Source organism: Propithecus coquereli, unplaced genomic scaffold (assembly GCF_000956105.1).
Source record: "Propithecus coquereli isolate 6110/MARCELLA unplaced genomic scaffold, Pcoq_1.0 Scaffold156, whole genome shotgun sequence".
Classification (NCBI taxonomy): domain Eukaryota; kingdom Metazoa; phylum Chordata; class Mammalia; order Primates; family Indriidae; genus Propithecus; species Propithecus coquereli.
The window spans coordinates 3,602,759-3,627,234 of NW_012140080.1; the positions used below are offsets into that span (position 1 = coordinate 3,602,759).

Sequence of the window (24,476 nt, forward strand, 5' to 3'; positions counted from 1 at the left end):
GAAGTCGATGGGGGGTGGGGAGGAAGGGCGAGAGAAGAAAAGGGAGGAAGCAAGGCCGAGAATCCTCCGGCCACATCTGGAAGGTGATCTCCGAAGTTGTGGCCTGTTCCCCGCAGCCCTTTACACCCCATAAACAGTAACAGCCCTCATTTTCTTTTATGGCGCTTCAGGGCTCCTCAGTTGCCTCCGCCCTGGCTCTGCCAGGACTTGTGCTCAGGAGGGGCTTGTGGTGCAGAATCCAGATTGTCCCAGGGCAGGCTGGCAGGATGCAGGGGTGCAGGTCTTCTGTCCTCTGCAAGCCCTCAAACGTTTGCCTGGGCGGCCACTGTTGGGCCAGTCGGGCTCCTGTTTCCTTCCTCAGAGCGTCCTTAGGAGGCGGGCCCTCAGCTCTGTGTCCCGCCGCCCCCCTTTCCCCCACCCTGCCAGAGAAGGCCTCAGGCACCTTGGTGGGCTCCGGTTTGGGAAATTTCTTGGGGGCACCAAGATGAAAGAGTGGCCTTTCCACCCCGCTACTGACCAGTGGCACCCGGTACCCTAGCCCAGCTTCTCTGGGGCTTGCTTCCCCGACAACCGGCAAACAGTCGCAAGGCCAGAAGCTGGGCCTCGCCACCCAGTCTGCCTCCGCTGCTCCGCCAGGCAGCTGGCCTGCTAGGGAGGCTTAGGATCGCTGGACTGACTGTGTTAGATCCTGGCTCCCAAAAGCCAACTAGAGGCAAAAGTGGGGCTCTTTCGCCCTACCCACCCAGCCCCCCACCCAGAGACTCAACTCCGTGTCCTGGAGAAGGTGTAAAAAACAGACCCGGAAAAAAAAAGAAAGAAAGAAAGAAAAGAAAAAACAGAATCAATATACTTTTATTTGACAAAAAGTTAAATATCAACTCAACATAACAATTTGGTCAGTAGGCCTTGAGGTAACTATTGCAAAATATACAGTGTATGTTCAGCCTGATGGAAACCCCAGATTTACCAAGGATACAAATCTACAGTAGCCAAATGGCGGTTTCAGAGTGTATAATTTATTAGCAATAAAATTAACTCCGTTACAATAGCATTCATTTTTTCCCGATTAAAATTAAGCATAAACCATAGGTAGTAACCTTCTGCACATATGTATAGCTCCGAATTTCCTCACTGTTTGGTGCAAAAACAATATTCAAACTTGTCTGATTATGTACTTTTTCTTTAACATATAGATCATATATACAATGGACAGGACAGGACTTTAGATCATGTAGAGACTAAAATGCCCACATTTCAAAAGTGAAGAAAACCATGAATCTATGCATCCCCGAGAATACTTTTTTTAAAAATTTTATTTCACTGGGAAATCCTTACAGCTAGTTTACAATCATAGGTTAACAGCCTAGTTATAGAGAAGACGTATTCCACTACAGAGCTATACTCTATGCAACTGTTTTTCCCCCTCATAAACAACCTGAGTTCAAATTGAATTCTAGCTTCCACAGTCACAATGGGTGCGTCACCCAGTACACACAAGTTTGAGTCACAAAACATAATTACCACAATAAAACACAGTATTCAAGTATCTTGGCAGAGCAATCTGCCACACAAAGAGCAAATTAAATTAACTACACAGACTAAAAACTATACAGCCTGCCGTCAACATTGTGCATTATAAAAAGGTAGTTTTTTTTCCTTTTGTTTTAAGTCAGGAACAGGTAGATTTTTCAAAAATATATACAAGCTAGCACACACAGCTATCACCCCTAATGCCCCGCGCCTTTTAAATTTTTTGTCTTTTAGAAAATGGAAAGCTTACAATACCTCCTCCATCAAAGCGGCAGGCCTGCCAGCCAGCATGAGCAGGGTTTGCCTGGGGGGAGATGTGGCCTGGGGTTTAGAGCCGCTTTGTGCCCGGATGGTGGAGGCTGGGGTGGGGGTGAGAGAAGGGAGAAGGGGACGCACAGTTCTTTCTCTCTCTACTTCGCTCTCTTTTCTAAATAAACCCGAATGGCATCACTCGTCTTTTGCTCGGTCCTTGTTGATTTTCTTCATTTTCATCCTGCGGTTCTGGAACCAGATCTTGACCTGCCTCTCCGTGAGGTTGAGCAGCCGGGCCACTTCGTACCTGCGGTCCCTGGTGAGGTACATGTTGAACAGAAACTCTTTTTCCAGTTCCAGCGTCTGGTGTTTTGTATAGGGGCAGCGCTTCTTCCGCGTAGAGCGTGCGTGAAGCCAGTTGGCCGCCGGGTTATCTGCGGGGGTGGGGGGGAGAGAGACACTGGGTTTAGAAGCAGGAGAAGCAAACCCCACGCCCCAGCTGTGGGCGAGGAAGCCTCCTGGGGTCTCCGGGGGCCGAAGTGCAGGACACCGCTGAATTGGTTAGGGAAGGCTGCCTAGCCTCAGACACAATGGAACCCTGGCAGACAGACGCACGGACGGTCACTTACAATTGCACGCAGTAAAACTCCCTCCTCCCCTCTGCAGCCCTCCTTTCTCCTACTCGGTCCTCCTGTCCCCTTCTCTCCTTCGTCCCACTCTCTGCACATTGTGTAGAGTGAAGTTTGGAAACATCTCCTTGCCACGCAGAGGAAACCATGCCGCCCTGTGTTGGTGTAGCAAGATTAATACTTTTCTCCCTCTCACTGACTCTGTGTTTTCCCTTCCCCACCTTTCCTTCTACTCTCCCCACTTGTTATTTGACCTTCCTGGAAGGCCATAGGAGCTGGGCAGGCCGGCAGGGCGCCCCAAAACCGTTGATCACGTCTCCAGTTTATTTGAATAATCTGGCATGGGGGCCTACGTGGCCCGGTCGCCCGCAGCCTCATCTTGGGCAGGATTTACACGGCCACCGGCGGAAGGCAAGAAGTAGAAAGAATCGGCCGTCTCCCCCAGAGTCCCGGTCAAGCTGCCCGGCTGCCTCGCTGCCGATGCTCGCGGACAAGCTAGTCGCACAAAAGACTCTCTCTGCTGCGCTGCTTTCGAAGAACAGCCCAAAGTATCTGTCCTGGGCCGGGGCAGCCAAGGAGAGGGGTGGCCGGTCTTGCCTCGGCCCGAAGTGCCCGCCCCGCCCCTCTCGCTGCAGCAGCTTCCTTCTCTCTCCCCCCAGCCCTGCAGGCCCGCTCGTCGCTGCTCTCCGAACTTGGGGCCCCATCCGGGCGTCCCAAACACCAGCTTCTGGCTCCCAGCCCCTACTCAGGAGGCTCCCAGCGAGGCGAAGGCAGGCTCGAGAGAAAGCTGGCGGGCCAGCAGATCCAGGTGGCCGGCATGGAGGCGGCGGCGGGTTTGAATGGAGGAGACACTTACTGGGATCGATGGGGGGCTTGTCTCCGCCGCTCTCATTCTCAGCATTGTTTTCGGAGAAGGCGCCTTCGCTGGGTTGTTTTTCTCTATCAACTGGAGGAGAACCACAAGCATAGTCAGTCAGGGACAAAGTGTGAGTGTCAAGCGTGGGACAGTCACCCCTTCTGGCCGACAGCGGTTCAGGTTTAATGCCATAAGGCCGGCTGGAGGGCAAGCCCGCGAAGGAGAGCGCACCGGGCGTGGGCTCCAGCCAGGAGCGCATGTACCTGCCGTCTGGCGCTGCCGCCGCCACGGGCGCCTGGGGGTGCACGTAGGGGTGGTGGTGATGGTGGTGATACACCGCAGCGGGCACAGCGTTGGCCCCCGCCGCGTGCACCGTGTTCCACGAGGCGCTGAACACCGCCGCCTTGGACTGGAAGCTGCACGGGCTGAAGTCGGGGTGTTCGGCCAGTGCCGCCGCCTGCCTAGGGGGCTGGCCCAGGGCCCCCGGCGCATAGCGGCCAGCGCTCAGCTCATCCGAGGCATCGGCGCCCAGCAGGAACGAGTCCACGTAGTAGTTGCCTAGGGCCCCAGTGGTGGCCATTGCTGTGCCCAGCTCCTGGCCCGCCCGGCCCGACCCACGGAAATTATGAAACTGCAGATTTCATGTAACAACTTGGTGGCACCAGGGGGGGGGAAGTACAGTCACCTAATAAGTTGCCGGCGCCCGCGCCCCCATTGGCCGCGCGCGTCACGTGCCCGCCCGGCAGAACAATAACGCGTAAATCACTCCGCACGCTATTAATGGCCCGGTGTTTTGCAGTCATAATTTTTATAGCAAAAGCCATATGTTTTTATGCAAAGGGATCGCGCCGCTCCACGATCGGGTTTGTTTTAATTGTGGCCAACGAAGATTAAAAGATCAAATCTGGCCTTGCCTCTGTACTCTCTCCCCCCCTCCTTCTTAAGCGGACTATTTTATATCACAATTAATCACGCCATCAGGAAGGCGCGGGTCCGGCGTGCGAGTGCGGCCAGCGGAGCCCCTCACATAAAATTAGACAATAATTGAAGCCATAAAAAAGCAGCCAAATCGCATTCTCGCTCTACTGTATTTAAATCTATATTTATGATATTTCATAAGGAGTTATTGTTTCAGAAGCCACACTGGCTGGTGGGAAGTCGAAGTCGGGAACGACCAACAGATTCGTTTGCCTTGCCGTGGCTCCCAGCTGTAAAAATTTACGAGGACTTGGAAAGGTTAAATTAGACTGTTGTGTTTGGTTGGCGAGCTCCCTGTAAATAATCCCTGCGGTCCCCGGGAGAGGCGAGTTTACCCCAGGCCGGCCGTGAAAAGTCAAATTCAACACAGTATCTGTCCCAGAGTCGCCACCGCCCCTGCCAGAGCGCGCCGGGCAAGGACCAGCTGCGGAGAGGGTGCCGCCTGTCGTGGGCCCCCAAGCCTGCCTGCATGGAGCACAGGGAGCCCGGGCAGCCCCCAAATTCGCCGTTGCTCCTCCAGCTAGGGAGCGGCCAGCCGCCCCAAAGCAAAGGTTTGAGGGCCTGGTTGTGCTGCATGCTCGGCCCCTAGCCTCGATCCCGCGCACACGCTCGCCTAGCTCCTCATCAGTTGGGAATCACGATCCCTGGGCTCAGGTGGTGGGTGACTGCCTCTGTGGCTCTATCTTTGAAGGCCCTAACACTGAACTTTCCAAGCCTCGTCGCGCTCCCCAAACCCAAGCAGGGGAAAAAAACTCCAAGTGGCATCAATGGAAGGAGAGTTCAGCTTGGGAAAAGGCAACCCCGCCTAAGAGACCACGCGGCTCCAATGGCCCACACCGGTGTGGCCTGCTCTGGGGCTCGGTGAGCCTTTCAGGGTTCCTTCCTTCCTCCCTTTCCAGCCATTGCTCCTGCTCCAGGCCCAGCCTTGGTTACCCACGGGCCGGGGCCACTTAGCAGAAGGGCACAAGGCCCAAAGTGAGGCGGTTGGAGCTCAAAGTCCAGGGCTAGAAATTAAAATGGGGAGGGGCACGAGGCATTGACTCGAATCCCATTCCTTGGCCTAGCCAGATTGGGGAAGTTTATTTCCCATCCCTTTGGGGGGGGGCAGTAAATTAAAAGGCCGAAGCCATTGTTAATTGGAAGAAAAAAAACCCACCCCAATTCCTAACAGAAAGCAGCGACTCCTAGAAACGGGGTAATCAAATTCACGTGTAAATACTGTTGCCTGTAAGAGTGTGTTTTTCATTAGCCCACTTCCCGGCGGCAAAGCTGTCGCCCTCGGACGTTTCCATCTCTCTCTCTCACTCTCTCTCTCTCTCTCTCTCTTGCGTTCATTCTCACCAGGAGTTCCAGTAATCCCCTCTATACACCCTGACACACACCAGGGTGGGGACCCCCCCAAATACCAGGCTTTCCCCAAGCGAGACTGCCTGCGAAGCACAGTGCCCTTCCTCCGCCAGCGCGCCGGGAAGAGGGAAGTGGCCAACACAATGAACTCCGACGTGGCCCGTCCTGTCCGCCTCAGCTTCCTCCCCCCTAATATTTTCTTTGCCCTGTAAATTCCTCTGAGTCATATCCACCCCCACCGCAGTCCAAGGTGTCCTAAATATTCAGCAGTGCATGGGGACCTCAGCGATTTTCATTTAAAAAATTAATCTTAGAGGAAACCTTCACTCCTAATTGTAATTGTCTGCAAATGCGCTGGGCACGCCTGACTGCCTTTTCCACTTTTTGTACCCAGAGAAGACACAGATTATTACTAATAATTTCTTTAAAATAAAAGGTTGTTCCTTTAAATAGCCTTAGTCCCCAAATAGGACAATTACTAAATAATTAGAAGGCATTGAGTGTTGAGCGGCCATTACTGGTGCCTAGAAGAGGGGGAAAAAAAATCAAAACCAAATATTGTCCCCCTTCAGCCCAGAGGTTTGGGGCCAGAATATTGGACTTTGGGATCTGCTTTTATTTTGGAAGCGAAAGGGATTTCGCGTACATAAAGAAATAATAAGTGAATGTAATTACAAACTGCCCCTTCTTGAGTGAGAGTTCTTACAAAACCTACATCACTGAAATAAATCCAGTACCCTGGTTTGGAAAATGGCAGGGAGGAGTCGAAGAGAACCGGGTGTGCCGACCTTTCAGATAGCAAATCGGTAGGCTGAGCAATGAAAACAGTTCCTGAGCCTCCAGCCCAGGCTGGGAAGGGAAGCACGGCTCTGTGGGCATGATTCTAAAGGGGTGTGTGTGTGTGTTGGGGAGTAGGGAGGGATGGTTTGTTTTCAGTTCCCGGCACTGAGAATGGTCACACTGGCTTCCACTGGTAGACTACAACTTCGAAAAAGGATTCAAGTCTGTATCCCAGTGGTTCTGGAATTTGGCATTCCTTTCACCTATCTGAAACATACTGGCTCTTGGAAGGGTCCCCTTCTCCAGCACCCAGCTGCACAAGGGTGCCTTATCTAACATATCCTGTACCTGGTAGAAGCCTCTGGCAAGCAAGCAGTCAAGCTTTACCCTAGCGGGGCTCCCTTATCACAGTCAAAGCCAGAGCTAGGACCAACAGGCCTGGAAGAGCCCGCGAGGAGCTTCCTAGCCAAGCTCCCTAAGTTGCCAGACTCCACGGATCCTGGTTCGGCCTTAGCTCGGGTCCCCAGTGCGCCTGGCGAAGGCTTCCCTACCCTCGGTGTGGGCACACGATGACGCCGCGAATGCCCCCTAATCTGGTCTCCCAGTCAGCCGTTAGCGACAGGCAGAGAAGGAACGCAAGGCCGCCGCCATCCGGTCGTGATCGTAACCGAGGCCTTGTCTGAGCAGCGGCACACCAGGCCGAAACCCACGGCGCCTCACAACCGCCCCACGCGGGCCCTTTCTCTTCAGGATCCTCAATCTGTCCCTGAGCGAGCAGAGAAAAATGAGACCCCCCCCTCCAGCCTCTCTTTAAGTCAGCCCCTCCTGAAGGATGATTTGGAAAGAAGAGGAGGCAAGATAGAGACACAGAAAGATGAAAGATGAAAGAAAAATAAAGGGAAGAAAAGAAAGAAGGAGCAAAGAAGAAAAAAGGGATAAAAGAGGAAGGAAGCAGAGGAAAAAAAAGAAGGAACAAAAGAGAGACAGGCGACTCCCAGGAGCAGAGGCCATGCTTACAGAGAGAAGGGTAAGTGACAAGGCCAGGTCCCAGCCCCTGTCTGCCCTGTTCTACATTGGTTTGGGTCTTCACTGGTAAAGGGATCCTTCCAGGGCTCACACCCTGGATTTAGGGTGCGTGTGTGTGTGTGTGTGTGTGTGTGTGTGTGTGTGTTCCAGCCTTGCAAGAGAATGGCAGGGTCCCTGGCCAGGTGCAGGCCTAGAGTGGGGGAGGCTCAGGATAGAAGCGTGGGCGCCCCTGACCTTGAATGGCCCAAGGCCCAGAATTCCTACCACGCCCCCCGGGCGTTCTAGAAGGAGCTGCTAACCTGACTGTACCTGCTCTGGGCCAGGTGGAGGTATGTGGGGGAAGGGGAAAGCCGGCTGGCTGACACAGCGCTAAGGAGGAAGACTCGAGGCTTCTGCGCAGGGAAAGCCGATGTTGCCACCGCAGGCCTGGCACGACCAGGGCCTTGATGCCCCGCCCGGCCCGGCCCCCGCGCGCACAGGTACCTGGAGACGATTTCAACTGAAGTAATGAAGGCAGTGTCGTGCTGTCGAGAGAAAGGTGGATCCCAACAACAGGAAACTACCTAAATCACCGACCAGTTCTGGTGCTGCCCGCGCGGTGCTGCCTCGCCCGCCGCCGCCGCCGCCGCCGCCACTGCCGCCGCCGCCGCCAAGGAGAGAACCCTGCGATCGCGCCCGGCCCAGCCCCTCGGCGACCTGTGCCCGCCGCCGCAACTGATACCCTAGGCTGCCACAAATGCGTCACCGAGGGAGAAGCCACCGGCCCCAGTAAGGTAAGGCTGGGAGAGAGAGGGAGGGAGAAGAAGGGAGGGAGAGAGGAAGAAAGGAGGGGAGTAGGCGAGAAGAGAGCGGAGAAGGAGCAGTGTGCGTGCTGATTTCCCAAATCTTGCAGCTCAGCGAGCCAGCGCCAAGCGAAGACAGCCCTGGAAGACTGGAAAGCGCCAGGGTCTGTACCCAGCCTGGCTCCCAGTCTGGCCGCGGCCTCCTGCCGCTCGCTCCCCGCCGCTCACTCTCACCCCCTCCCTCCCAGCCGCCTGCCCGCCGGGGCGCGCGCTCCCGAGCCCCCTCCCCCTAACGTCGCCCCCCCCTCAATCTGGCGAGCAGGAAACGCGTGGCCCTGCGGAGGGCCGCCAGGTGGGGGAGGCCGTGCTGGGGGAGGGGGCAGCCCCAGGCGGCCGGGCTCGGGTCCACCTAACCACTGCCGCCGGCTCTAGTGATGCCCTGTGGGCCAGGCCTGCTCCCTGGATTTAAGCTGGGGGTCATCTTAGACCGGGCACCCGCAAAATAACTGGCCTCTGCAATTCTCCCTGGGGCTCCCGAAAGAAATCCTGTTTGGCTTCCTCTGTCTATGCAGCTCTCCTCTCAACTGAAACCACTGGTCCAAGACAGTCACAATCCAGATATACTAGCAAGTCATAAAACTGAACAAAAGCCGACAAACCTTACGGCACCAGGGCTATAGGGCCCAGACAAATTACGACCGTCTAGGTAATATTTAAATAGATGCCTAAAGTAATTGCAGGGGGCTCGGGTTAGTCCTCCTGTTGTAAAAGTGGTGGACGGGATAAAGTGGAAGGTGAAGATAAAAAGTCAAAAAAGAGGTAAAATTAAAAAGCTTCATTCCACAGCTTTTATTCTATAAGAACATAAACATCGTCTTTTTTCCACGCACAGCAGCAATACAATATTAATTTATTCTGATTTAAGATTAGAAGTAAATAGAGCTAGAACTAACATTTATAATAATGATAGAATGCATTTGCTTAAAACAAGATTGGCAATTCTTCATAATAATAGACGTTTATACAGATTTGTATTTATAGTTTTTTCTTTTTCTGCACCTACAGGTTTGACCCTTTTATGCATGTTACTTCACAGTATAAAGGAAATCCAAACAATGTCTCCCTTCTCTAGTTTATTCCGCTTGCCCCAGCCCTCACAGGCTTCTGTGAATTTCAGAAAGAAAAAAAAATTTAAAGGTGATTAAGAAAAACCAACTCCACAAGACAGGGAGAATTGTGGTGTGCTTGTCGCCTGTTACCACTGGTAACGATTTTAATGACAAAAAATCCACTAATTCCACATGTATAAACAAAACTACATTATTTATCTACAGCCAGAAGGATATGGAAATTCAGGGATAAATGAAACATTTTAGTCAGGCAATGCAAAACCTTACACAAACTAAAAGAGAAGTTTCCTTCTCTTGGTCATTCTTTTTTTCTTTTCAAGTTGGAATATCTTACAGAGGAAGGAAAATTTAATCTTACTGACTCTTTCTTGCTTTTTCAATCAGACAAAGTCAAGCCCTTTTGCCAACCTGCATACCATGCCTGTCAGCCCTTCTCTTGGCCAAGGAAGAAAGGAAGAGAGAAAAAAAAGACACCGAGGGGCCTGTATCCCCTGATTAAACACAGCCCAGCACTCCAGGCTGGCGTGCCCAGTGGCGGCTCCTTGCACCATTGACCTCAGGCCAGACACCTCAGCGCCGACAATGGAACCTCGGCTTTCCGGCTAGGTTTACCCCTGGCTGGGCAGGAAACCAGCTCGGCGGAGAACAGGGGCCATTTCAAGCCGTGGGACCCCAAAACAGCAAACCCAGCCCAGTGACGACTTGACACTTAGGACAATATCTATCTCTATAGAATTTTACCATGATATGGCTTTTTCCCCCAGAAAACAACAAATAAACCAGCACCAAGCAAACAAAGAAACAAAAAGTCAGAACAAACCAGCCCTGCACAGATGTAATGGCCCAGGAGATGGCGAGTGTGGGAGGGAGGAATAGGGCTCCGGCACAGGTGCGAGTTTCTGGGCAGAGGCTGAAGACAGAGGGAGGGAACCAGCGCTCTGGAAGCAAAAAAATAAAAATAAAAATAAAAGGCGTCGCCCGGAGCTTCATCAGGAAAAATTAAAGTTGGCTGTGAGCTCCCGGATCCGGTTTTCTCGGTTCATTTTCTTCAGTTTCATCCTGCGGTTCTGAAACCAGATTTTCACTTGTCTGTCCGTGAGGTGGACGCTGCGGCTGATCTCTAGGCGCCGCTCTCGAGTAAGGTACATGTTGAACAGAAACTCCTTCTCCAGCTCCAGTGTTTGGTGCTTCGTGTAGGGGCAGCGCTTCTTCCGACCGCTCTTTGCTGTGAGCCAGTTGGCTGCGTTTTCGCCTTTGGAATTGCCTGGCATATAAGAATGAAGAAGGGAAGGTTAAGGCCACGCGGGCTGCACGCTGGGGGTGAATTCCCAACGTTTCTTCCATAAGAGAGAGGTCCTAAGTCACAAGAAGAGGGTTATGTCCTCCTTTGGCTTATGGAGAACAAGCAGTTCCTCCAAAAGTCATGGCAAAATTGAGTGGGCCTCCAATCCACACCTACCCTCCCAATTTACATCTTCCTACACTTTTTTCCAAACACCTGTTTTAGCACAAAGCTGTAGGTGTTCCTAGAACGAAGGGCCTGGGAGGGCAGGCTGTACATCTTGACCTTAAAGCCTTTCTGTGCTTCTGGCCACCGTATTGCAGACAAGCATTTCCTGCAGCCCCCAGGCTGGGAGCTCGGGGTGCTTACTTGGAAGGTGGGCGGACAGCTTGTTGGTCTCACCCAGGCCCTTGATTGTCCAAAGCCAGATAAGGGGAGGGAGAAGGGCATAGTTGAGCTAACCGAGAATGAACGAAAAACCGATGCGGGGGTCAAGGGCCCTCCCGCACGTCTCTCTAGAAGCCAGGGGTGTGCAGCTGGGCGATTCCGAGTTCCAGGGGAAGCGAAATGGCCCCTCTCTGGCTCTCAGCTCAGAGCCCCGGCGTCTAGGCCGGATTTGTCTTTTCTTCTCCCCGCAATAAGGATTCCCGCCCCTCCAGCAACTTTGAAAAAAGCATGGGGGATCGTAAACTCGAACTTCGCCGGTTAATGGGCTTATTTATTGGCGCTGGCGGCTGCTTATTTTGGATGCCTTACAAACATCCGCGCTATCTGCGGGCGAGCTACTTTCCCTCCCTCCTCCTCCCCCCGCGTGGGCCGCGCCGCGCAGCTGGGCCGGGACCAGGGCTTGGGGTGCTCCGAGCCACAGGAAAGAGCATGCACAGGAGGGGGCCTGCTCGCTGGTGAGCTTGCCCCGAGTTTGGGGGAGCCGAGGCCAGCGCCGAGGACATCTTGGTGTGGGGCGCTAAGCCGGACGTGAATTTTACTGCGTCCCCACGCCCAATATTAAAAAGCAAGTTCACAAGGTCAGCCTGCCTGCAGCTTGGGCCAAGGCGGGCCGGCTGCCGCACGGGCTCCTGGTTCTCTGCGCCTTCCTTTCCCTGGGTCTGCTTGTCTATCTGCCCGCCTGACTGAAGCCCTTCGGCGGGCCCTGCTTACCCAGGGAGTCCTTCTCCGGCGAGGCTTTGCTGCTCTCGGAAGGGGCCGGGGAGAGCTCCTCCGCGGCCGAGGACGACGCGTGCGCCTCCTCGTCGCCTTGCGAGCCCCCGCCGCCGCCGCAAGCCAGCGTGGGGGGCGGCGGCGAATCGAGGGCTCGCTCCTTCCGGGCCGCATCCGCCGGGCCGGAGGCGAGCGCAGGCGGCGGGTCGAAGCTGCGCCCCGGGGGCTGCGCCGGGAACGGGCTGGCGCCGAGCTGCTGCGTGCCGCCGCTGCCGCCGCCGTAGCCCTTGGCCGTGCCATAGGCCTGCGAGAGGCGGAAGTAGCCGGGCACTGGCACCCCGCTGGAGGCGCCCAGGGCGCAGCCGTCGGGTGGCGGGCCCCGAGGGAAGGGAGCCAATTCGGCACCGGTGGCCGAGCCTTTGGGGCATTTGTCCGCAGAGTCGTAGAGGCAGTAAGAGCTCTCTTCTTTGATGTTCTGAGCGAAAGAGCACGAGGTGGCCTGCGGCGGGGGCTGGGGTGGTTGTGGCGGGGGTGGCGGCTGTTGCTGGGGCTGAGGCGGAGGCCCCTCAGGCTGCTCCATCCGACACGACCGCGGCGCGTCTAGCCACAGGTCTATGGGCGCGGGCCCATAGCCGTGCGTCCCGGGACCTAGGGTCCCGCTACCGCCACTGCCTCCGGGCGACGCCGCCTCATTGCGCTTGCCGCCCAGCGCGGGGAAGAGCCCGCAGCTCTGCAACCCATAGGGCAGGTCAGCAGCGGGCGGCAGGTAGACCCCGCCGTGGGCGTAATAACCACCGCCGCCGCTGCCCCCAGCGCCACCGCCACCGCCGCCCGCCTCGCCTCTGCCCGAGCTGATGAGCGAGTCGACCAAAAAAGAGTTCGCGGCGGGGCTCTCGGAGCATGACATTGTTGTGGGATAATTTGGCGAAGGGAGCAGATAGCCCTTTCTGGCTGACATTTCTTGTGCAAAACATGCTGAATACGATTAGCAATCCCCCCGCACCGCGGCGGGCGCCCGCAGCCAATCCTGAGCCAGAGTTTCCGCGCGACCACTCCCAGTTTGGTTTCGTAGGCGCGGGGCCGCGCTCCGAAGGCGCCCTCGGAGCCCGCGATTGATATAAATATGTAATCTGTATTGATGGGCCAGGAGACGCACGCCCGACACCTCCGCCGAAGGCCAGGAGCTGTGGGGGCTGCCCCAACATGGCTGGTGGGGGACCTGGGACTGGGTTTGCCCCGCCCCTACCCGGACGTGAGCCCCACACGAGGGTCTGTTTGAAGCGCCCTTGGGCCCCGTGTAGTTAACAAGTGGGGTGTTTATGGTGCGCGCCCGGCCCTCCTTGGGTGCTCACTATCCCTGTTGCAGAAGCGGCCACTAGTCCCCAGCGCTTTCTGACCACTTAAGCGGGCCGTGTCGGGGCCTCAGGCTCTTCCCTTTCAGCTCTGGACCTGGAGCTGGCTCCATCTCTGAATTCTAGCTCCCAAAAGTGGCGGACCTGAGCGTAAGGCCGCCAGGACGCTCAGAGTGTCTGGGACCCAGAGTGAATTGGAAGCTGGCTGTTGCCTCTACTTCCGTCACCCCACAGATTTTTTTCCCCAAAATGCAATGGCTATTCCCTGGCCCCTAAGTTCCCAACACTTTCCTCCCACAATCGGTCGATCCAGTTAGGATCTTCTCCAGTGTGCTCACCTGGCTTGCCTTCTCTATAATTCCTGTCGGTGGACCTTGGTGGGTTGGCATGAGTGAGAGTGGGAAGCGACTGGCAGCCTTGGCAGAAAGATTCCCCCACTCCCATTCCCAAGGTCAGAGCCAGGTCCAGGCAGCCCCCAAATCATCCTGAAGGGACTCCAAGCTCACATGTCATTTAGGGGAGTGAGATATTGGCTCTGGGGTGCTTGGCCTGCCTGAAGGGGGAGATGACCCCGAGGGGAAAACTTGGAGGGGTGTGCCCAGCAGACACCTCTGCCATATTATTCTCCTGCTCTGTTAGCCTTGGCATTCATAAGCTCCTGGAGGTTATAACAAGAACCAGTGTCACTATATTCCTGCCTCTCTGTCCCCTCCCCTCTGCCCCCTCCCTTTCATACCCACAGCTGGGGCAGTCCTTGCTCCAACAGTGTGCACATTTTAACGAGGCCCTGGGTGAGGAAATCTGTTCCCTGACAGGCCAGGCTGGGCTCATGGCCCTGTTATAAGAGTGTTCGGAGGCCAGGCCCTTTGCTCAGTGGACGCCAAGCCTTCCTCAGGGTCGCTCTCTTAACCAACTGGAAATGGCTGGCCTGGGACGCTAGCCCCCAAGTATGGGCCTCATACAAGTCTCAGGAAATTCGACATTTTCTGGCCAGATCCAGTGGAGACTGGGAGGTCGCTGCCTTGCCCCTGGCCTGCAGACTACAGGTCTCGAGGATGCCCCAGGCCTGCCTGCCCTGCCAGCTCCAGTTGGCGCTGGAGTTCTGAACGCTGGGATCCCAGGAAGTAGACACTCAGGCCTTTGCCTGTGGCGGGGAAAGACTTGCATCCCAGGTGATATGCCATGCTTTGGCCTCATTCCTCCCAGTATAAACCTAGCTGGAGAAGATGAGCCTGAGAGGATGCTGAGAGCACATGGAGAGCCGGCTAGGTAGAGCCCTGTCTCTGGCTTCTAGCATTCAAGGAGCTGCGGGATATGGCTGCTCTTTGCGCCGCGCCCAGGAAGCTGAGACACTGCTAACTCCGCGCTCCAGCCTCTTCCACTTTGGCGCCCTGCGGTGACTGGCTCTGCGGACTAAGCATCACGGTGCAGAGGAGGAAGACAGAGAAAGAGGGAGAGGGATAGAAGGAGAAAAGAACAGGGGAGAGAAAAGAGGGGGAGAGAGAAGGGGAAAGAGCACGGGAGAGCGGTTTTCTCCAGCCTGACGGGGTCTCAAAGCTGCATCAGGGTGTAACAGATTCAAGACAGGGGTATGTGCATAGCGATCATTAACTCTCTTCTCTTTGAGTTGCTCCGGTGCCCAAGGCCAAAGCAAATTTTCCTCCAGCTGAGTCCATGAGGCCAATGAATCTGAGTGCCGAAAAGCTTCAGAGCACTGCAGCCTATGGCCCTATCTTTAGCTTCTTGGTTCTGCCTGGTCCTTACCCAGCTTACCACACAAGTGGAACTGGCTGGGACTGCTGTACTCAGCAGTGCCACCTGGAAATGCCACAAAGCTGGGGACTGCCTAGGAAGGAGGCTTTGCTCTTTAACACTGTCCATGCCTCTCGGGAAAGCTCTGTACCATGGGAAGTAGGTCCCAAGAGCATCAAAGCTTCCTTGAGGAGAACAAGCTCCAGCAGGTCAGTGGGCTAGGACTTGGGCCTAGAGCCCTGCCTCTCCGAACTAAACGTGGAAAGCAACTTCCCAGACGTCTCTGGGATGGGCCAGTAGCCATTAGAGAGTATATTTGAGATGGTGGAGGCTACAGAAATAAAGTTAAAGACAATGATCTTGACCTGTGTTTTTTAACCTTTTAGGGAGTCAGGACCCTCTTGGAAAATCTAAGGCAAGTTCTGATTCATCCTGTGAAAAATACGTAACTGTGCATTCCCACAATTTGACCCATCATTTTCAAGGAGTTCACAGACCCCTCAGAGGCTTTTCCTTGGGTCCTCTAGAATCTTCCAGGACTCTCCTGGGACTCGGGGGCCCTACCAATTTGGCTGGTAAGACAAGCCCGGTGCCCTGTCGCAGGCAGTTCAGGCCTGTCCGGTCAGGACCCTTTAGGGCAGCCAAATGGGCTTCTAGGCTGGATAGTATCCAGGAGCATGCAAGTTTATAAAAATCAGCTTGGTACTGCATCTGCTACAAAAGGCTGAGGAGTGGAGGAGCTGACAGGCCTGCTATGGGCCTTGCAGACCTAGGCATTGGCATTTGGGTCTTCAGTGACCTTCATGGAGAGCCAGATGTGTTTCTGTAGGGTGATTTTTCCCTCTTGTAATAAACCAAACAGGAGGTTGGGTTTGAGCTTTCTTGCTTAAAAAAAAAAAGTGTATAAGCCCATATGGGAGCCCCTCTCTGGCCCAGGACTGCCATCCAACTCCCACAGGGCTTGCAGAGAAGGGCTGCAGGGAGAGACTGCCCGTGCACTCTGGCCACGGACTGGCCCGCTGCCGCTGGCTCAAACAAGAGGATAGCAATGCAGCAGAAGCTCAAGTTAAATGCCTCTCAGTGCCTCAGTTGGTCTTGGAACCCCAAGCATCCCCAAACAACTCCAATGTTTCCATACTCCCTAGACTGTAACACTAAAGTGTTAGCTTCCTCAATAAAATATTCCATTTATTGATTGTCTGGCTTTCTCGAGGTTCCCCATCTCAGAGAGATTAAGAAAAGTGATTCAGTTGCAGCGTGGGTCAGCTTCTGGCCACTCTGCTCTCACTCTTGCTCTCTTGCCTTCTTTCCCTTTCACCATTCCTCCCTGCTGCTGAATTTTCTCCTCTCCCTCAGGATGCCTTTGACCTAAAGCCCTCAGTGCCTGCTTGCCTCAACTAGGCCTTGTACATGGTACGCAGCTGCCGCCAGAGCCTATGTTTTATGGGAGTAAATAAATGTTGCCCGTTTCTACCTGGGTGATAACTGCTTGCCCCACTAAGCCAAAGTAAAGGCCAGGCCCGTGGAGGAGCCCTTTGTTGAGGATTACGCTGCAGTTCACCAGACAGTGGATTCCTCCTCCTGAGTAGGCCCTTGCAAGTGAGGAGAAATAAACTGTTGTTACAGAAAAAAAATCAAGTTCTTTAAAAAACAAAAAACTAAGAGATCCTGAGATTGAGGTAGTCAGTAAACAATTTGTGTCTGGAGATCACTGTCGATGCTTTCAGGGCTCCCAAAGTATCCAGCGGACTGTGGAGTTGGGCTACGGCCCAGAGAGGAAAAATAAATGCTGCTTCCACATATCCGGCTTTAACAAAAATTTAAGGCTTCTCTCATTCATGAATTTTCTCATAGTTAAGAGAATTTTCCCATAAGCAACAATGTTCTTTTGCCATTTATGTTTAAGAATGTCAACATTTCCACCGATATTTGATGTGTCTGCTTTGAATCGATCAGGTGCAATCTATCCCTGAACAACACGCTTTTAAAATTTTTCTAAATCCAGCCACTGAGCTGGCCCTTCCCCCGATTCAGGGAGTGTTGGGGCCTTTTCACACACCCCTTGAATTGCAATTTTCTTAGTTTTGTCAGTAATAAACTGGCTCTGGCTTGAAACTGGAGGTGGCTCTGGGATGATCGTACGGAGGGCTCGGACTGCAGAGAGATCGCTGTGTGGGTGCTCATTCCTTCCTGTGGTTGCCTTGTTCTGGCATAGTTTGGGAGCCCATGCTCAACAAAGACTTGTAACTTTGATAGGCAAAATTTATACACACACAGGCAGTGCCTACTTTCTCTGGGATTCTCCCTACTCACTCATGCACCATGTATTTGGAAAAGGAAAACTATTTCAAGAAACTAATGAAAAAATATTGGAATAAAAATTTAAATATGGGAGAAAGGGAATTCGAACCTGGCCTCCAAAATGTTAGCTGTATTATGATCATTTAAAACTTGTTTTATGACAACACCGATGGAAGGTGCTTGATCAGAGTTTATCCTCGGTTCCAGCTTTTAAAAAAAAATTGTGTAGGTATTTACCCATACATTTGTGCATATTTGCAAAATATCCAAAAGATTTCATTTGCACATCTAAGAGAAATTGCTGCAAAATCCCAGCCCAGTTTATAGCAGCAAGTTCCAAATATGCAATACAGAGACTTCTCCTCCCGCATCCTCAAAAATCAAATACGGTCTTCTCTGAATTGGCCTTTTTTGAAACAAAGGTTTCTCCCCAGGCTGCTGGGCCGGCCTAGAAATCTACCTAGTACCAACCAGCAACCTCCAGAATGTCTGCCCCAGGGAATAAGCCTGCCCCAGCAGCCCACAGACTTTGACCACCCCATTGTTTAAAGTAGAAACTTTCTGTTTTTTCCCAGCCCCACCATCTCCCTTTTTTTCTCTCTTTTTTCTTTCTTTTTTTTTTTTGCCCTCCCACCACCCTCCTATTCCAGTAGAGCTTTTGCCTGGTTGCCTCCCATCCCCAGCTCATTCTATTCTGAATATTTCTACAAAATAAAAAAATCGCCTTGGGTTAAGTTCCGACGCAGGGAGCTGAAATCCCCAACTTTTCCACTTAGGCCTCCCCTTGCTTTCCAACCTTCGAGAGAGCGAGAGGACAAGGGGCGGCCAAACGCCTACCGTGTCACCCCACAAACCGAGCCATGTTCCCGAGTCCTGTTCGGGCATCAGCCACCTCCCCACTCCCTCCCCAGCCACACTGAAATGGCTAAACTTTAGCCTCTTACCTTGACACATTTCCGAAATCACTGCCAAGGGGGCAGCCGGCTTCTCCACGCCACGACGCCGGCGAGGCCTAGAGAATGCGCGTTGCTTTAAATTACACCACCAACCACTTCTTGAGGGTGAGCCCCCTTTTTTGATACGAAGGAGAGTGGGACAAGTGAAATAATGTACCGTGCTGCTCTTAGTATCAGAAGCGAACAAAGGCCAAGAATCACGCTGGGGTTCCCGGCTCCCCGGCGGCTTTGACATTGATCGGAAGTGCGCCACCTCGTGGCGGCTGAGCGCCTAGGCCCGGTCCGAGCTCCAGCCCGGAGCCGAGAGAGGGAACAGGCTCCCGGCAGAGAGAGAGCCAGAGCAGGAGAGGATGTGCCCAGCCCGCTGCTATTGAGATCTCATTTTTACATCTAAGAAATCGCTGCAAAACCCCAGCCGGGTTTATAGCGGCGCATTCCAAATATGCAAATTGGCCGGCCTCGGACGGGTTTACGACCACATTGTCACAGCCATCGGAGGATGGGCTTTTATAGGGCTCAGAAATCAAACCCGCGCCCGCCCGCCGCCCGCCCGCGAGCAGTCCTCCTGGCTAGACTCTCTCTAGCAACTTGAGAGACTTTGGTTAATCTTTAACCATCCCAAAGGAAGTCTTTCCCTAAACCCGGGCTTCCCAGCCCGCCCCCTCCCTTCCCCCCAGGAAGGCCCTTGTTCGTCTCTCTGTGTCTGTCTATCAACCTAGACATTCATCTCAGGTCTGTCCCACTCCTCTTTCAGCTTGATTTCCCCAGTCGCGCCAGTTAGACAAACACACAAACAAACAGAGTAGGGTCTGGGGTCTGGGGCCTCTCTCCAAATGCAAGCCTCTCTGCTGCTCTGGCCCTGCTTGGGTGGCTGCAGAGAGGATGGGGTGGGCAACAAAAGGCTCTGTCCTTCCAGCCCTTCCCCTCAAGGTTATGGGTGATGTCCAAATTTAAGGCAGAAGTTCAAAGGCAGCAAACAAAGAGGAAACCGGCATCCTTTTTTCCCAAAGGGAAAAGGCGGCCTCAACTGGGAGCTGTGGAGAAAGCACCCTGAGAGGATCCTGAAAGTCTGTTCCTCCTTGGTACCCAGACCAGTGTCCCTCTTGCTGAAGGGATCCACAGGGTGCCCCAGAGTGGTTTTCCCTGAGGCTTCCCGGTCCTGACTCCAGCAGGGCTAGCTTGGGGTCAGGCCCATTGGCCACCTCAAGCCGCACGACCTTCTCTAGGGCTCAGGTCGGTGTGAGGGGATGAAGTCTAGGTCCTGAGATGCCCCATCCCTAGATCCCCACTTCCCACAAGGACATGGCCAGCCACCTTGACTTCCTAAGCCTGGTTTACAGTGTAGTTAATTCCTGACTCAGTCATTGTCTCACCCCTCAGGGACCTGCTTGATAACTTGCCTCTTTACTAGTAAGTGAGTGTTGGGGTGCAGATATTTGGCAGTAAAAAGCTAGCAGGGAGAGAAAGGTCACACCAGGACCTGATATTCAAGTTTCCACTGCCTTTATTTTCCTTGTGCCCTGTTCCCTGCGTACATGCTTCGACATACATGGTAGGTAAGAACTGAGGACAGACCAACACTGCCATTACATACGGAGCCACCAGACATTTCTTAACACAGGGAGGCAAAGGAGATTCAATGGGAGGGTGCCTAGCTTTCACAGATGAGATCCCCAGGCCCTGGCAGGCCGAACTGCCTCCAACCATTTCCCTAACAATTTCCAAATGTTGCCAGAGATTAAAAAGATCATTCCCAATACCCTTCCCACCCCCTCCAACACTCCAAAGGAAATCAATTAATGGCGAAAAAAAAATGTAATCAAACAAAGTTGGTTATGGTTCCTTTATTTACAAGTCTTTTGAACACCATCCCTGTATGAAGCGTACATTCAAATATTCTTAGCAGTGAGCGAGTTTAACCATGAAACACTGTAAACAGATAGAGCCTTTAAATATTTTCATCATCTTTTTTTCCCTCTACATTGAATCTTTTAAAATTCGCTTTGGTTCCTTCAGGGAAATATATATATAATATAATATTTATCTTTTAAAATAATTCCACATCACTCTCAGGCTCTTGGAAGGTCGCCGGAAGCTTCCAAGTTCAGTTCTGGAGCAAATGAGGGCAGAGTGTGGTACTGGAAGTGGGTGTTTTGGGGAACTCAAGCCCCTCATAGCCATAGCTGGGGACCCGATGGCCAGGCCCGCTGTTCCGATGCCAGACACCGAGCAAATACAAGCTTCATTAAGTGTGGTGGAGATTTTGCCAAAATACCGCACTCCACAGGCATTTCCTGCAGAGATCTCCGGGGCCAGCGGCCTGGGCGAAGCCTCTTGGCTTTTCGATGTCTTCCACCTTAAGGAACAGTCCACTCTTCGACCAGGCTTTGGGCCTGAGTGGCAGGCTGGGATGAAGACTGACCCCCCACCATTTGGTAGAAAGAAAAGCCAGGTGGGCTGCAGGAGTCAGCAACTAGGAACTCAGGCCTGGGATAGTGTGGTGGGTGGCTAGGAGGAGTGGAAGGACACCAACAGCCACCTGGAACAGATTTCTTTCCCCAGAAGGATTTGCAGCCCTCTCCCACCTCATAGCCACCTCTTAGTCCAGCCGCCTTTCACATTGGCTTTGGAAAGCAGCCTCATTCTGGGCATCTAGGAATACTCCCCCTTCCTCCTGCCCCCCGTCCCCAAGCTGAACTGGGCTTGGAGAATGCACAGCTTCTTGACTCAGGGGTCCTGGGGGTGGGCAGGCTCCCTGTAGGGGGGGTTGGCCTCCAGGGGGCCTGGCAGGGGGCCCAGTCCAGGGTGGAGACCACACCCAGCGTGAAGCTCTGCAGGCTCCAAGAGTGAACCACCAGGGGTCCCAAACCTTTCATTCTAGTTGATGCACAACTCTCGGAATCCAATTATTAGGAAACAACCACTGAGATCTTAACCAAGAGAGTTCCAGGCCGCCTCCTGAGGGGCTATCTCCATGTAGCCTCCCCTCTCTTGCACACCTTTTTTCAAAAGTCACCGTGTGGCTTGACCTTGTCAAGGGCAAAATCTGCATATTGTCTTATATATGAAGCCCCCCACCCAATTCCGACCGGCTGGAGCCTTAGAGGAGTGGATTAGCTGAATAGTACTGTAAACGGTCTCTGTTAATTTTTTTTTCCTTCATTCTTCTGTTCTGAAACCAGATTTTGACTTGACGGTCAGTGAGGTTGAGCATGCGGGACAGTTGCAGACGCTTCTCTTTGTTGATATAGACACTGAAGAAGAACTCCCGCTCCAGCTCTCGGATCTGGTACTTGGTATAGGGGCAGCGCTTTTTGCGGGTGCGTTGGCCACCTGTGGAGGAACAAAGGAGGGGGTGAGCCAGGCATGGGGGCTGCAATCCACCTCAGAGCCCCTAGCTGAGAAGGGCTGATCACAGGGAGGTCCAGCCCAAGGGCTCTCAGTCTCCCCAGGCCCCTATCCTCAGGCTACCACTGTGGGCTGGGGACGGCTTCAGTGGGAGGTTCAGCCCCAGATAAAAGCCATCTCCCTATATAGGCCCCCGGGGAAGCTGCTCTCGCTGCCCCTAGAACAGAAAGGAGGGCTTCTCATAGCAACAGGCGAGTTTGCGCTGCGTAAGCCTCTTTGAAAGCAGCCGAGTGGCGGTTGCCGGCTGCCTCCCGCCCGCCAGACTAAACAAACAGCCTCCTGCGGACATTTCACCTTCCAGCACCTGGGCTGCCCGTTCTGAGGCAGTAAAAGCGGCCCCAGTCTCAGTTTTTCCTGGTTGCGGCCATGACTCGGCCGTCGTTAACATCTGGGGTGGCTGCCGGGTCTTTGTCAGCCTAAGTCCAGGCCACCAGCTCCTACCTCCCCGGCCGGCCTCCTGGCTCCGCTGAGGTGGGGAGATGGCGGCGGAAATCCCCTGCCCTGGGTCTTCGCTGGGCCCCACCGCTACACAGCCACTCTGTTCCCTCGGCAGGGCAGGGGTGCTAATTTAGGAAGGGTAGAGGGAAGAGGGACTTCCCAAAGCTGCGGGCAGGCTCTACTTACTCCCCCTTAAAATAAAATTAAACACACACACACACACACACACACACACACACACACACACACAAGACAAAAAAAACAAGCTTTTGACAGATTGAATAACAATTGTGAAAAACATGCCGTGGGACACAAGGCGGCACGTAATTGCCACCACGCCAGAGGAAAATGGCTTCCTTTGGACAAAAAGGCCAACTTTGGGTTAATTTGTTTCTTTTAATATATTGCCAGAGCTAAGCGGGCTACTTTATCTGTTAAACGCTCTCCTAGCGCCATCGTTAAACAGCGACGCCTTTGAATCCCAGCCGGGACTGGAGTCCCGGCGCAACACATGGCTTTTATAAAAATCTCCGGATTACCTCGCTATCAAAGGCTCCCGGAGCCCTTGCAGGGGGAATTTACAGGCGCCCACCTCCAGCTCCCCAGCCCGGAGCTGGCCCCGAGCGGGGTCGAGCTGCCGGGCTTGGGAGCTGAGAAGGGAAAAAAGGGAAAAGGGGAGTTGTTTTTTTTGCAGGCATGCCTTGGCCGGTGGGTATTTCACGGCCAATTTCAGCACTCGCCACGTGATCCCGCCTTTTATAACAAAGTTTTGTTGGGGGAAACCTAAAGGCCCTTCATAAACCTTATATGCTTATAAAACAGCATATAAAAATTTAACAGCGGTGCTGCGCTAGATTTCCAACTCCCCTTTCATAAAGCGCAGGGCGCTGCCTTTATACGTACTGGAGCCGCCGGCCTTGTCCTCAGTGTGGCCGGAAGACGACTCGGGGCTGCTGCTGCTCTCCGGGCGCCGCCGCCGCTCTTTCTCCTCCGCCGCAGCCGCCGCCTCCCGGCAGCCGCCGCCGCCGCCGCTGTCCGAACTTGAAGTTGCCGGCGCGCCCGTGGCCGCTGCAGCCGCCGCAGCCGCCGCGGAGGTCGCCGTGGCCGCCGGGGGCCCCTTCTCGGCGCTCTTGTCCCCGGGGTAGTCGGAGGAGGCGAGGTTTTCCGGGGTGCCGTAAGCTGTCTCGAAAAACTGGTCGAAAGCCTGTGGCAGGACGCCGTTCCTGCCCACCGTGCTATAGAAATTGGACGAGACGGCGGGGGTGGGGTGGTGGTAGACGTTGGCCGAGCTCTTGGCCAGCACGTCGCCAGGCACGCCGGCTGCGCTGGGCGCCTGCAGGCAGTCTCTGTGCACGAGCTCCTCCGCGGAGTAGCAGTGGGCCAGATTGCCGCGGGGGTGCCATTTAGTGGCGGGCTCAATGGCGTACTCTCTGAAGGTCACTTCGCGCACGGGTTGGACCTGGGGCAGGTTGGAGGAGTAGGAGTATGTCATTGGGCGCGAAGACGGGGTCTGGGGCAGAAAAGAAGGGAGGCTGGAGAAATCTGGACCCGAGACGTAGTAAGTACAACTTGGCAAATACATGTTAGAGGAGCAGGGACCACGCTCATCAAAATCCATCATTGGGCTACCTTGGGCTCTCCGCAGTAGCCGAGCTTAACATGATTCTCCACTGCAGCTGCCTCTTTGAAGCGGATCCGTGAAGTAGAAATTTGGAGACGTAAGCTGACGTGGAAATCTATCCCCATCCTTAGCAGGGAGGTGCTGGTCATGTGACCCGATGTTGAAATTGACAAGCTGGGAGCTAGTCCGGGCCTTTTTTTTCCCCCTTTCCTTTTTTTCCCCTCCCCTCCCTCCCCGGCTTCCTTTCTTTGTAGCCACCTCAGGGGAAGCAACAGATCGTCACTCGGTGTTCTCACCGAAAGCACGTAATCGCCGGTGTAACTCATGTTGGCTGGGGGGCCTCCCGGCGCGCCGCCGAGGCTGGGGTGCGCCCCCATGCCGCACGCTTGTGCTCAATTGCACGGTCCTGGTCCTTAAGTGTGGGCTGTGAGAGCTCAACTCCCCCCGCCCCCACTCCCCGGGTGGGTGAGGGATGTGCTGGGCTGGGGATGGCCAGGTGGGAGCCCGGCACTGTGTGGCCTGTTGTCTCCGAGTCGGCTCTCCAGGAGGCTCGCGTTTGCACCCGTTTTTTCTCAGTCCGCTTCCCACAGGGTCGCTCTGGGTCGCACCTCCACCTCCGACTATGGCCGGACCCCCTTCGGGGCCAGGGTTCTCAGCCGTGGATGTGCCGGCCTCATGGCTTGTCCGATTTGCACGGTGACTTGATTACACGCTCGCATTCATGGTCACTTCCGAAGCGCTTTAGTGCCTTCCGTCCCTAAACCGCCAACAGCCAGGGCGGCTTCTCCCCGCGGTTTGTCAATGATCCGCAGGGCCCGGAAGGGCCTTCGTCTTACACGGGATCCACTTCTCCCTTCATCTTCCCTGCCTGCCTCCTCACCCCACCCCCACCCCCCAC

The 24,476-nt window shown here is 54.2% G+C and overlaps 3 protein-coding genes and 1 long non-coding RNA gene across 4 annotated transcripts; 1 reads left to right on the forward strand and 3 right to left on the reverse strand.

Annotated features, from left to right (window-relative positions):
• Positions 1-828: 828 nt before the first annotated feature.
• Positions 829-3,920, reverse strand: HOXA9 (homeobox A9). The gene is made up of 2 exons (XM_012640741.1): positions 3,268-3,920; positions 829-2,216 (listed from the first exon to the last, which is right to left on the reverse strand). Exons 1-2 carry the CDS (start codon positions 3,845-3,847, stop codon positions 1,978-1,980), a joined length of 819 nt encoding a protein of 272 aa, XP_012496195.1. The 5' UTR covers positions 3,848-3,920; the 3' UTR covers positions 829-1,977.
• A 3,376-nt stretch (positions 3,921-7,296) lies between these two features.
• LOC105807370 lies at positions 7,297-10,316 on the forward strand. Its single transcript, XR_001137323.1, has 3 exons — positions 7,297-7,399; positions 7,722-8,171; positions 9,695-10,316. It is a non-coding gene; the product is annotated as an uncharacterized LOC105807370 (long non-coding RNA).
• Positions 9,001-12,732, reverse strand: HOXA10 (homeobox A10). The gene is made up of 2 exons (XM_012640740.1): positions 11,751-12,732; positions 9,001-10,574 (listed from the first exon to the last, which is right to left on the reverse strand). Exons 1-2 carry the CDS (start codon positions 12,706-12,708, stop codon positions 10,300-10,302), a joined length of 1,233 nt encoding a protein of 410 aa, XP_012496194.1. The 5' UTR covers positions 12,709-12,732; the 3' UTR covers positions 9,001-10,299.
• A 7,208-nt stretch (positions 12,733-19,940) lies between these two features.
• Positions 19,941-23,663, reverse strand: HOXA11 (homeobox A11). The gene is made up of 2 exons (XM_012640700.1): positions 22,861-23,663; positions 19,941-21,444 (listed from the first exon to the last, which is right to left on the reverse strand). The coding sequence occupies exons 1-2, from the start codon at positions 23,576-23,578 to the stop codon at positions 21,212-21,214; spliced, it is 951 nt and encodes a 316-aa protein (XP_012496154.1). The 5' UTR covers positions 23,579-23,663; the 3' UTR covers positions 19,941-21,211.
• Positions 23,664-24,476: the final 813 nt, after the last annotated feature.

Excerpts from the sequence above, each read along its gene's own strand:
- HOXA11 (XM_012640700.1), bottom strand. The coding sequence starts at position 23,578 with ATGATGGATTTTGATGAGCGTGGTCCCTGCTCCTCTAACATGTATTTG. Across the intron at positions 21,445-22,860 it reads GGACAAGGCCGGCGGCTCCA|GTGGCCAACGCACCCGCAAA; the intron begins GTACGTATAAAG and ends GTTCCTCCACAG.
- HOXA9 (XM_012640741.1), bottom strand. The coding sequence starts at position 3,847 with ATGGCCACCACTGGGGCCCTAGGCAACTACTACGTGGACTCGTTCCTG. Across the intron at positions 2,217-3,267 it reads CAAGCCCCCCATCGATCCCA|ATAACCCGGCGGCCAACTGG; the intron begins GTAAGTGTCTCC and ends CCACCCCCGCAG.
- HOXA10 (XM_012640740.1), bottom strand. The coding sequence starts at position 12,708 with ATGTCAGCCAGAAAGGGCTATCTGCTCCCTTCGCCAAATTATCCCACA. Across the intron at positions 10,575-11,750 it reads GCCGGAGAAGGACTCCCTGG|GCAATTCCAAAGGCGAAAAC; the intron begins GTAAGCAGGGCC and ends CTTATATGCCAG.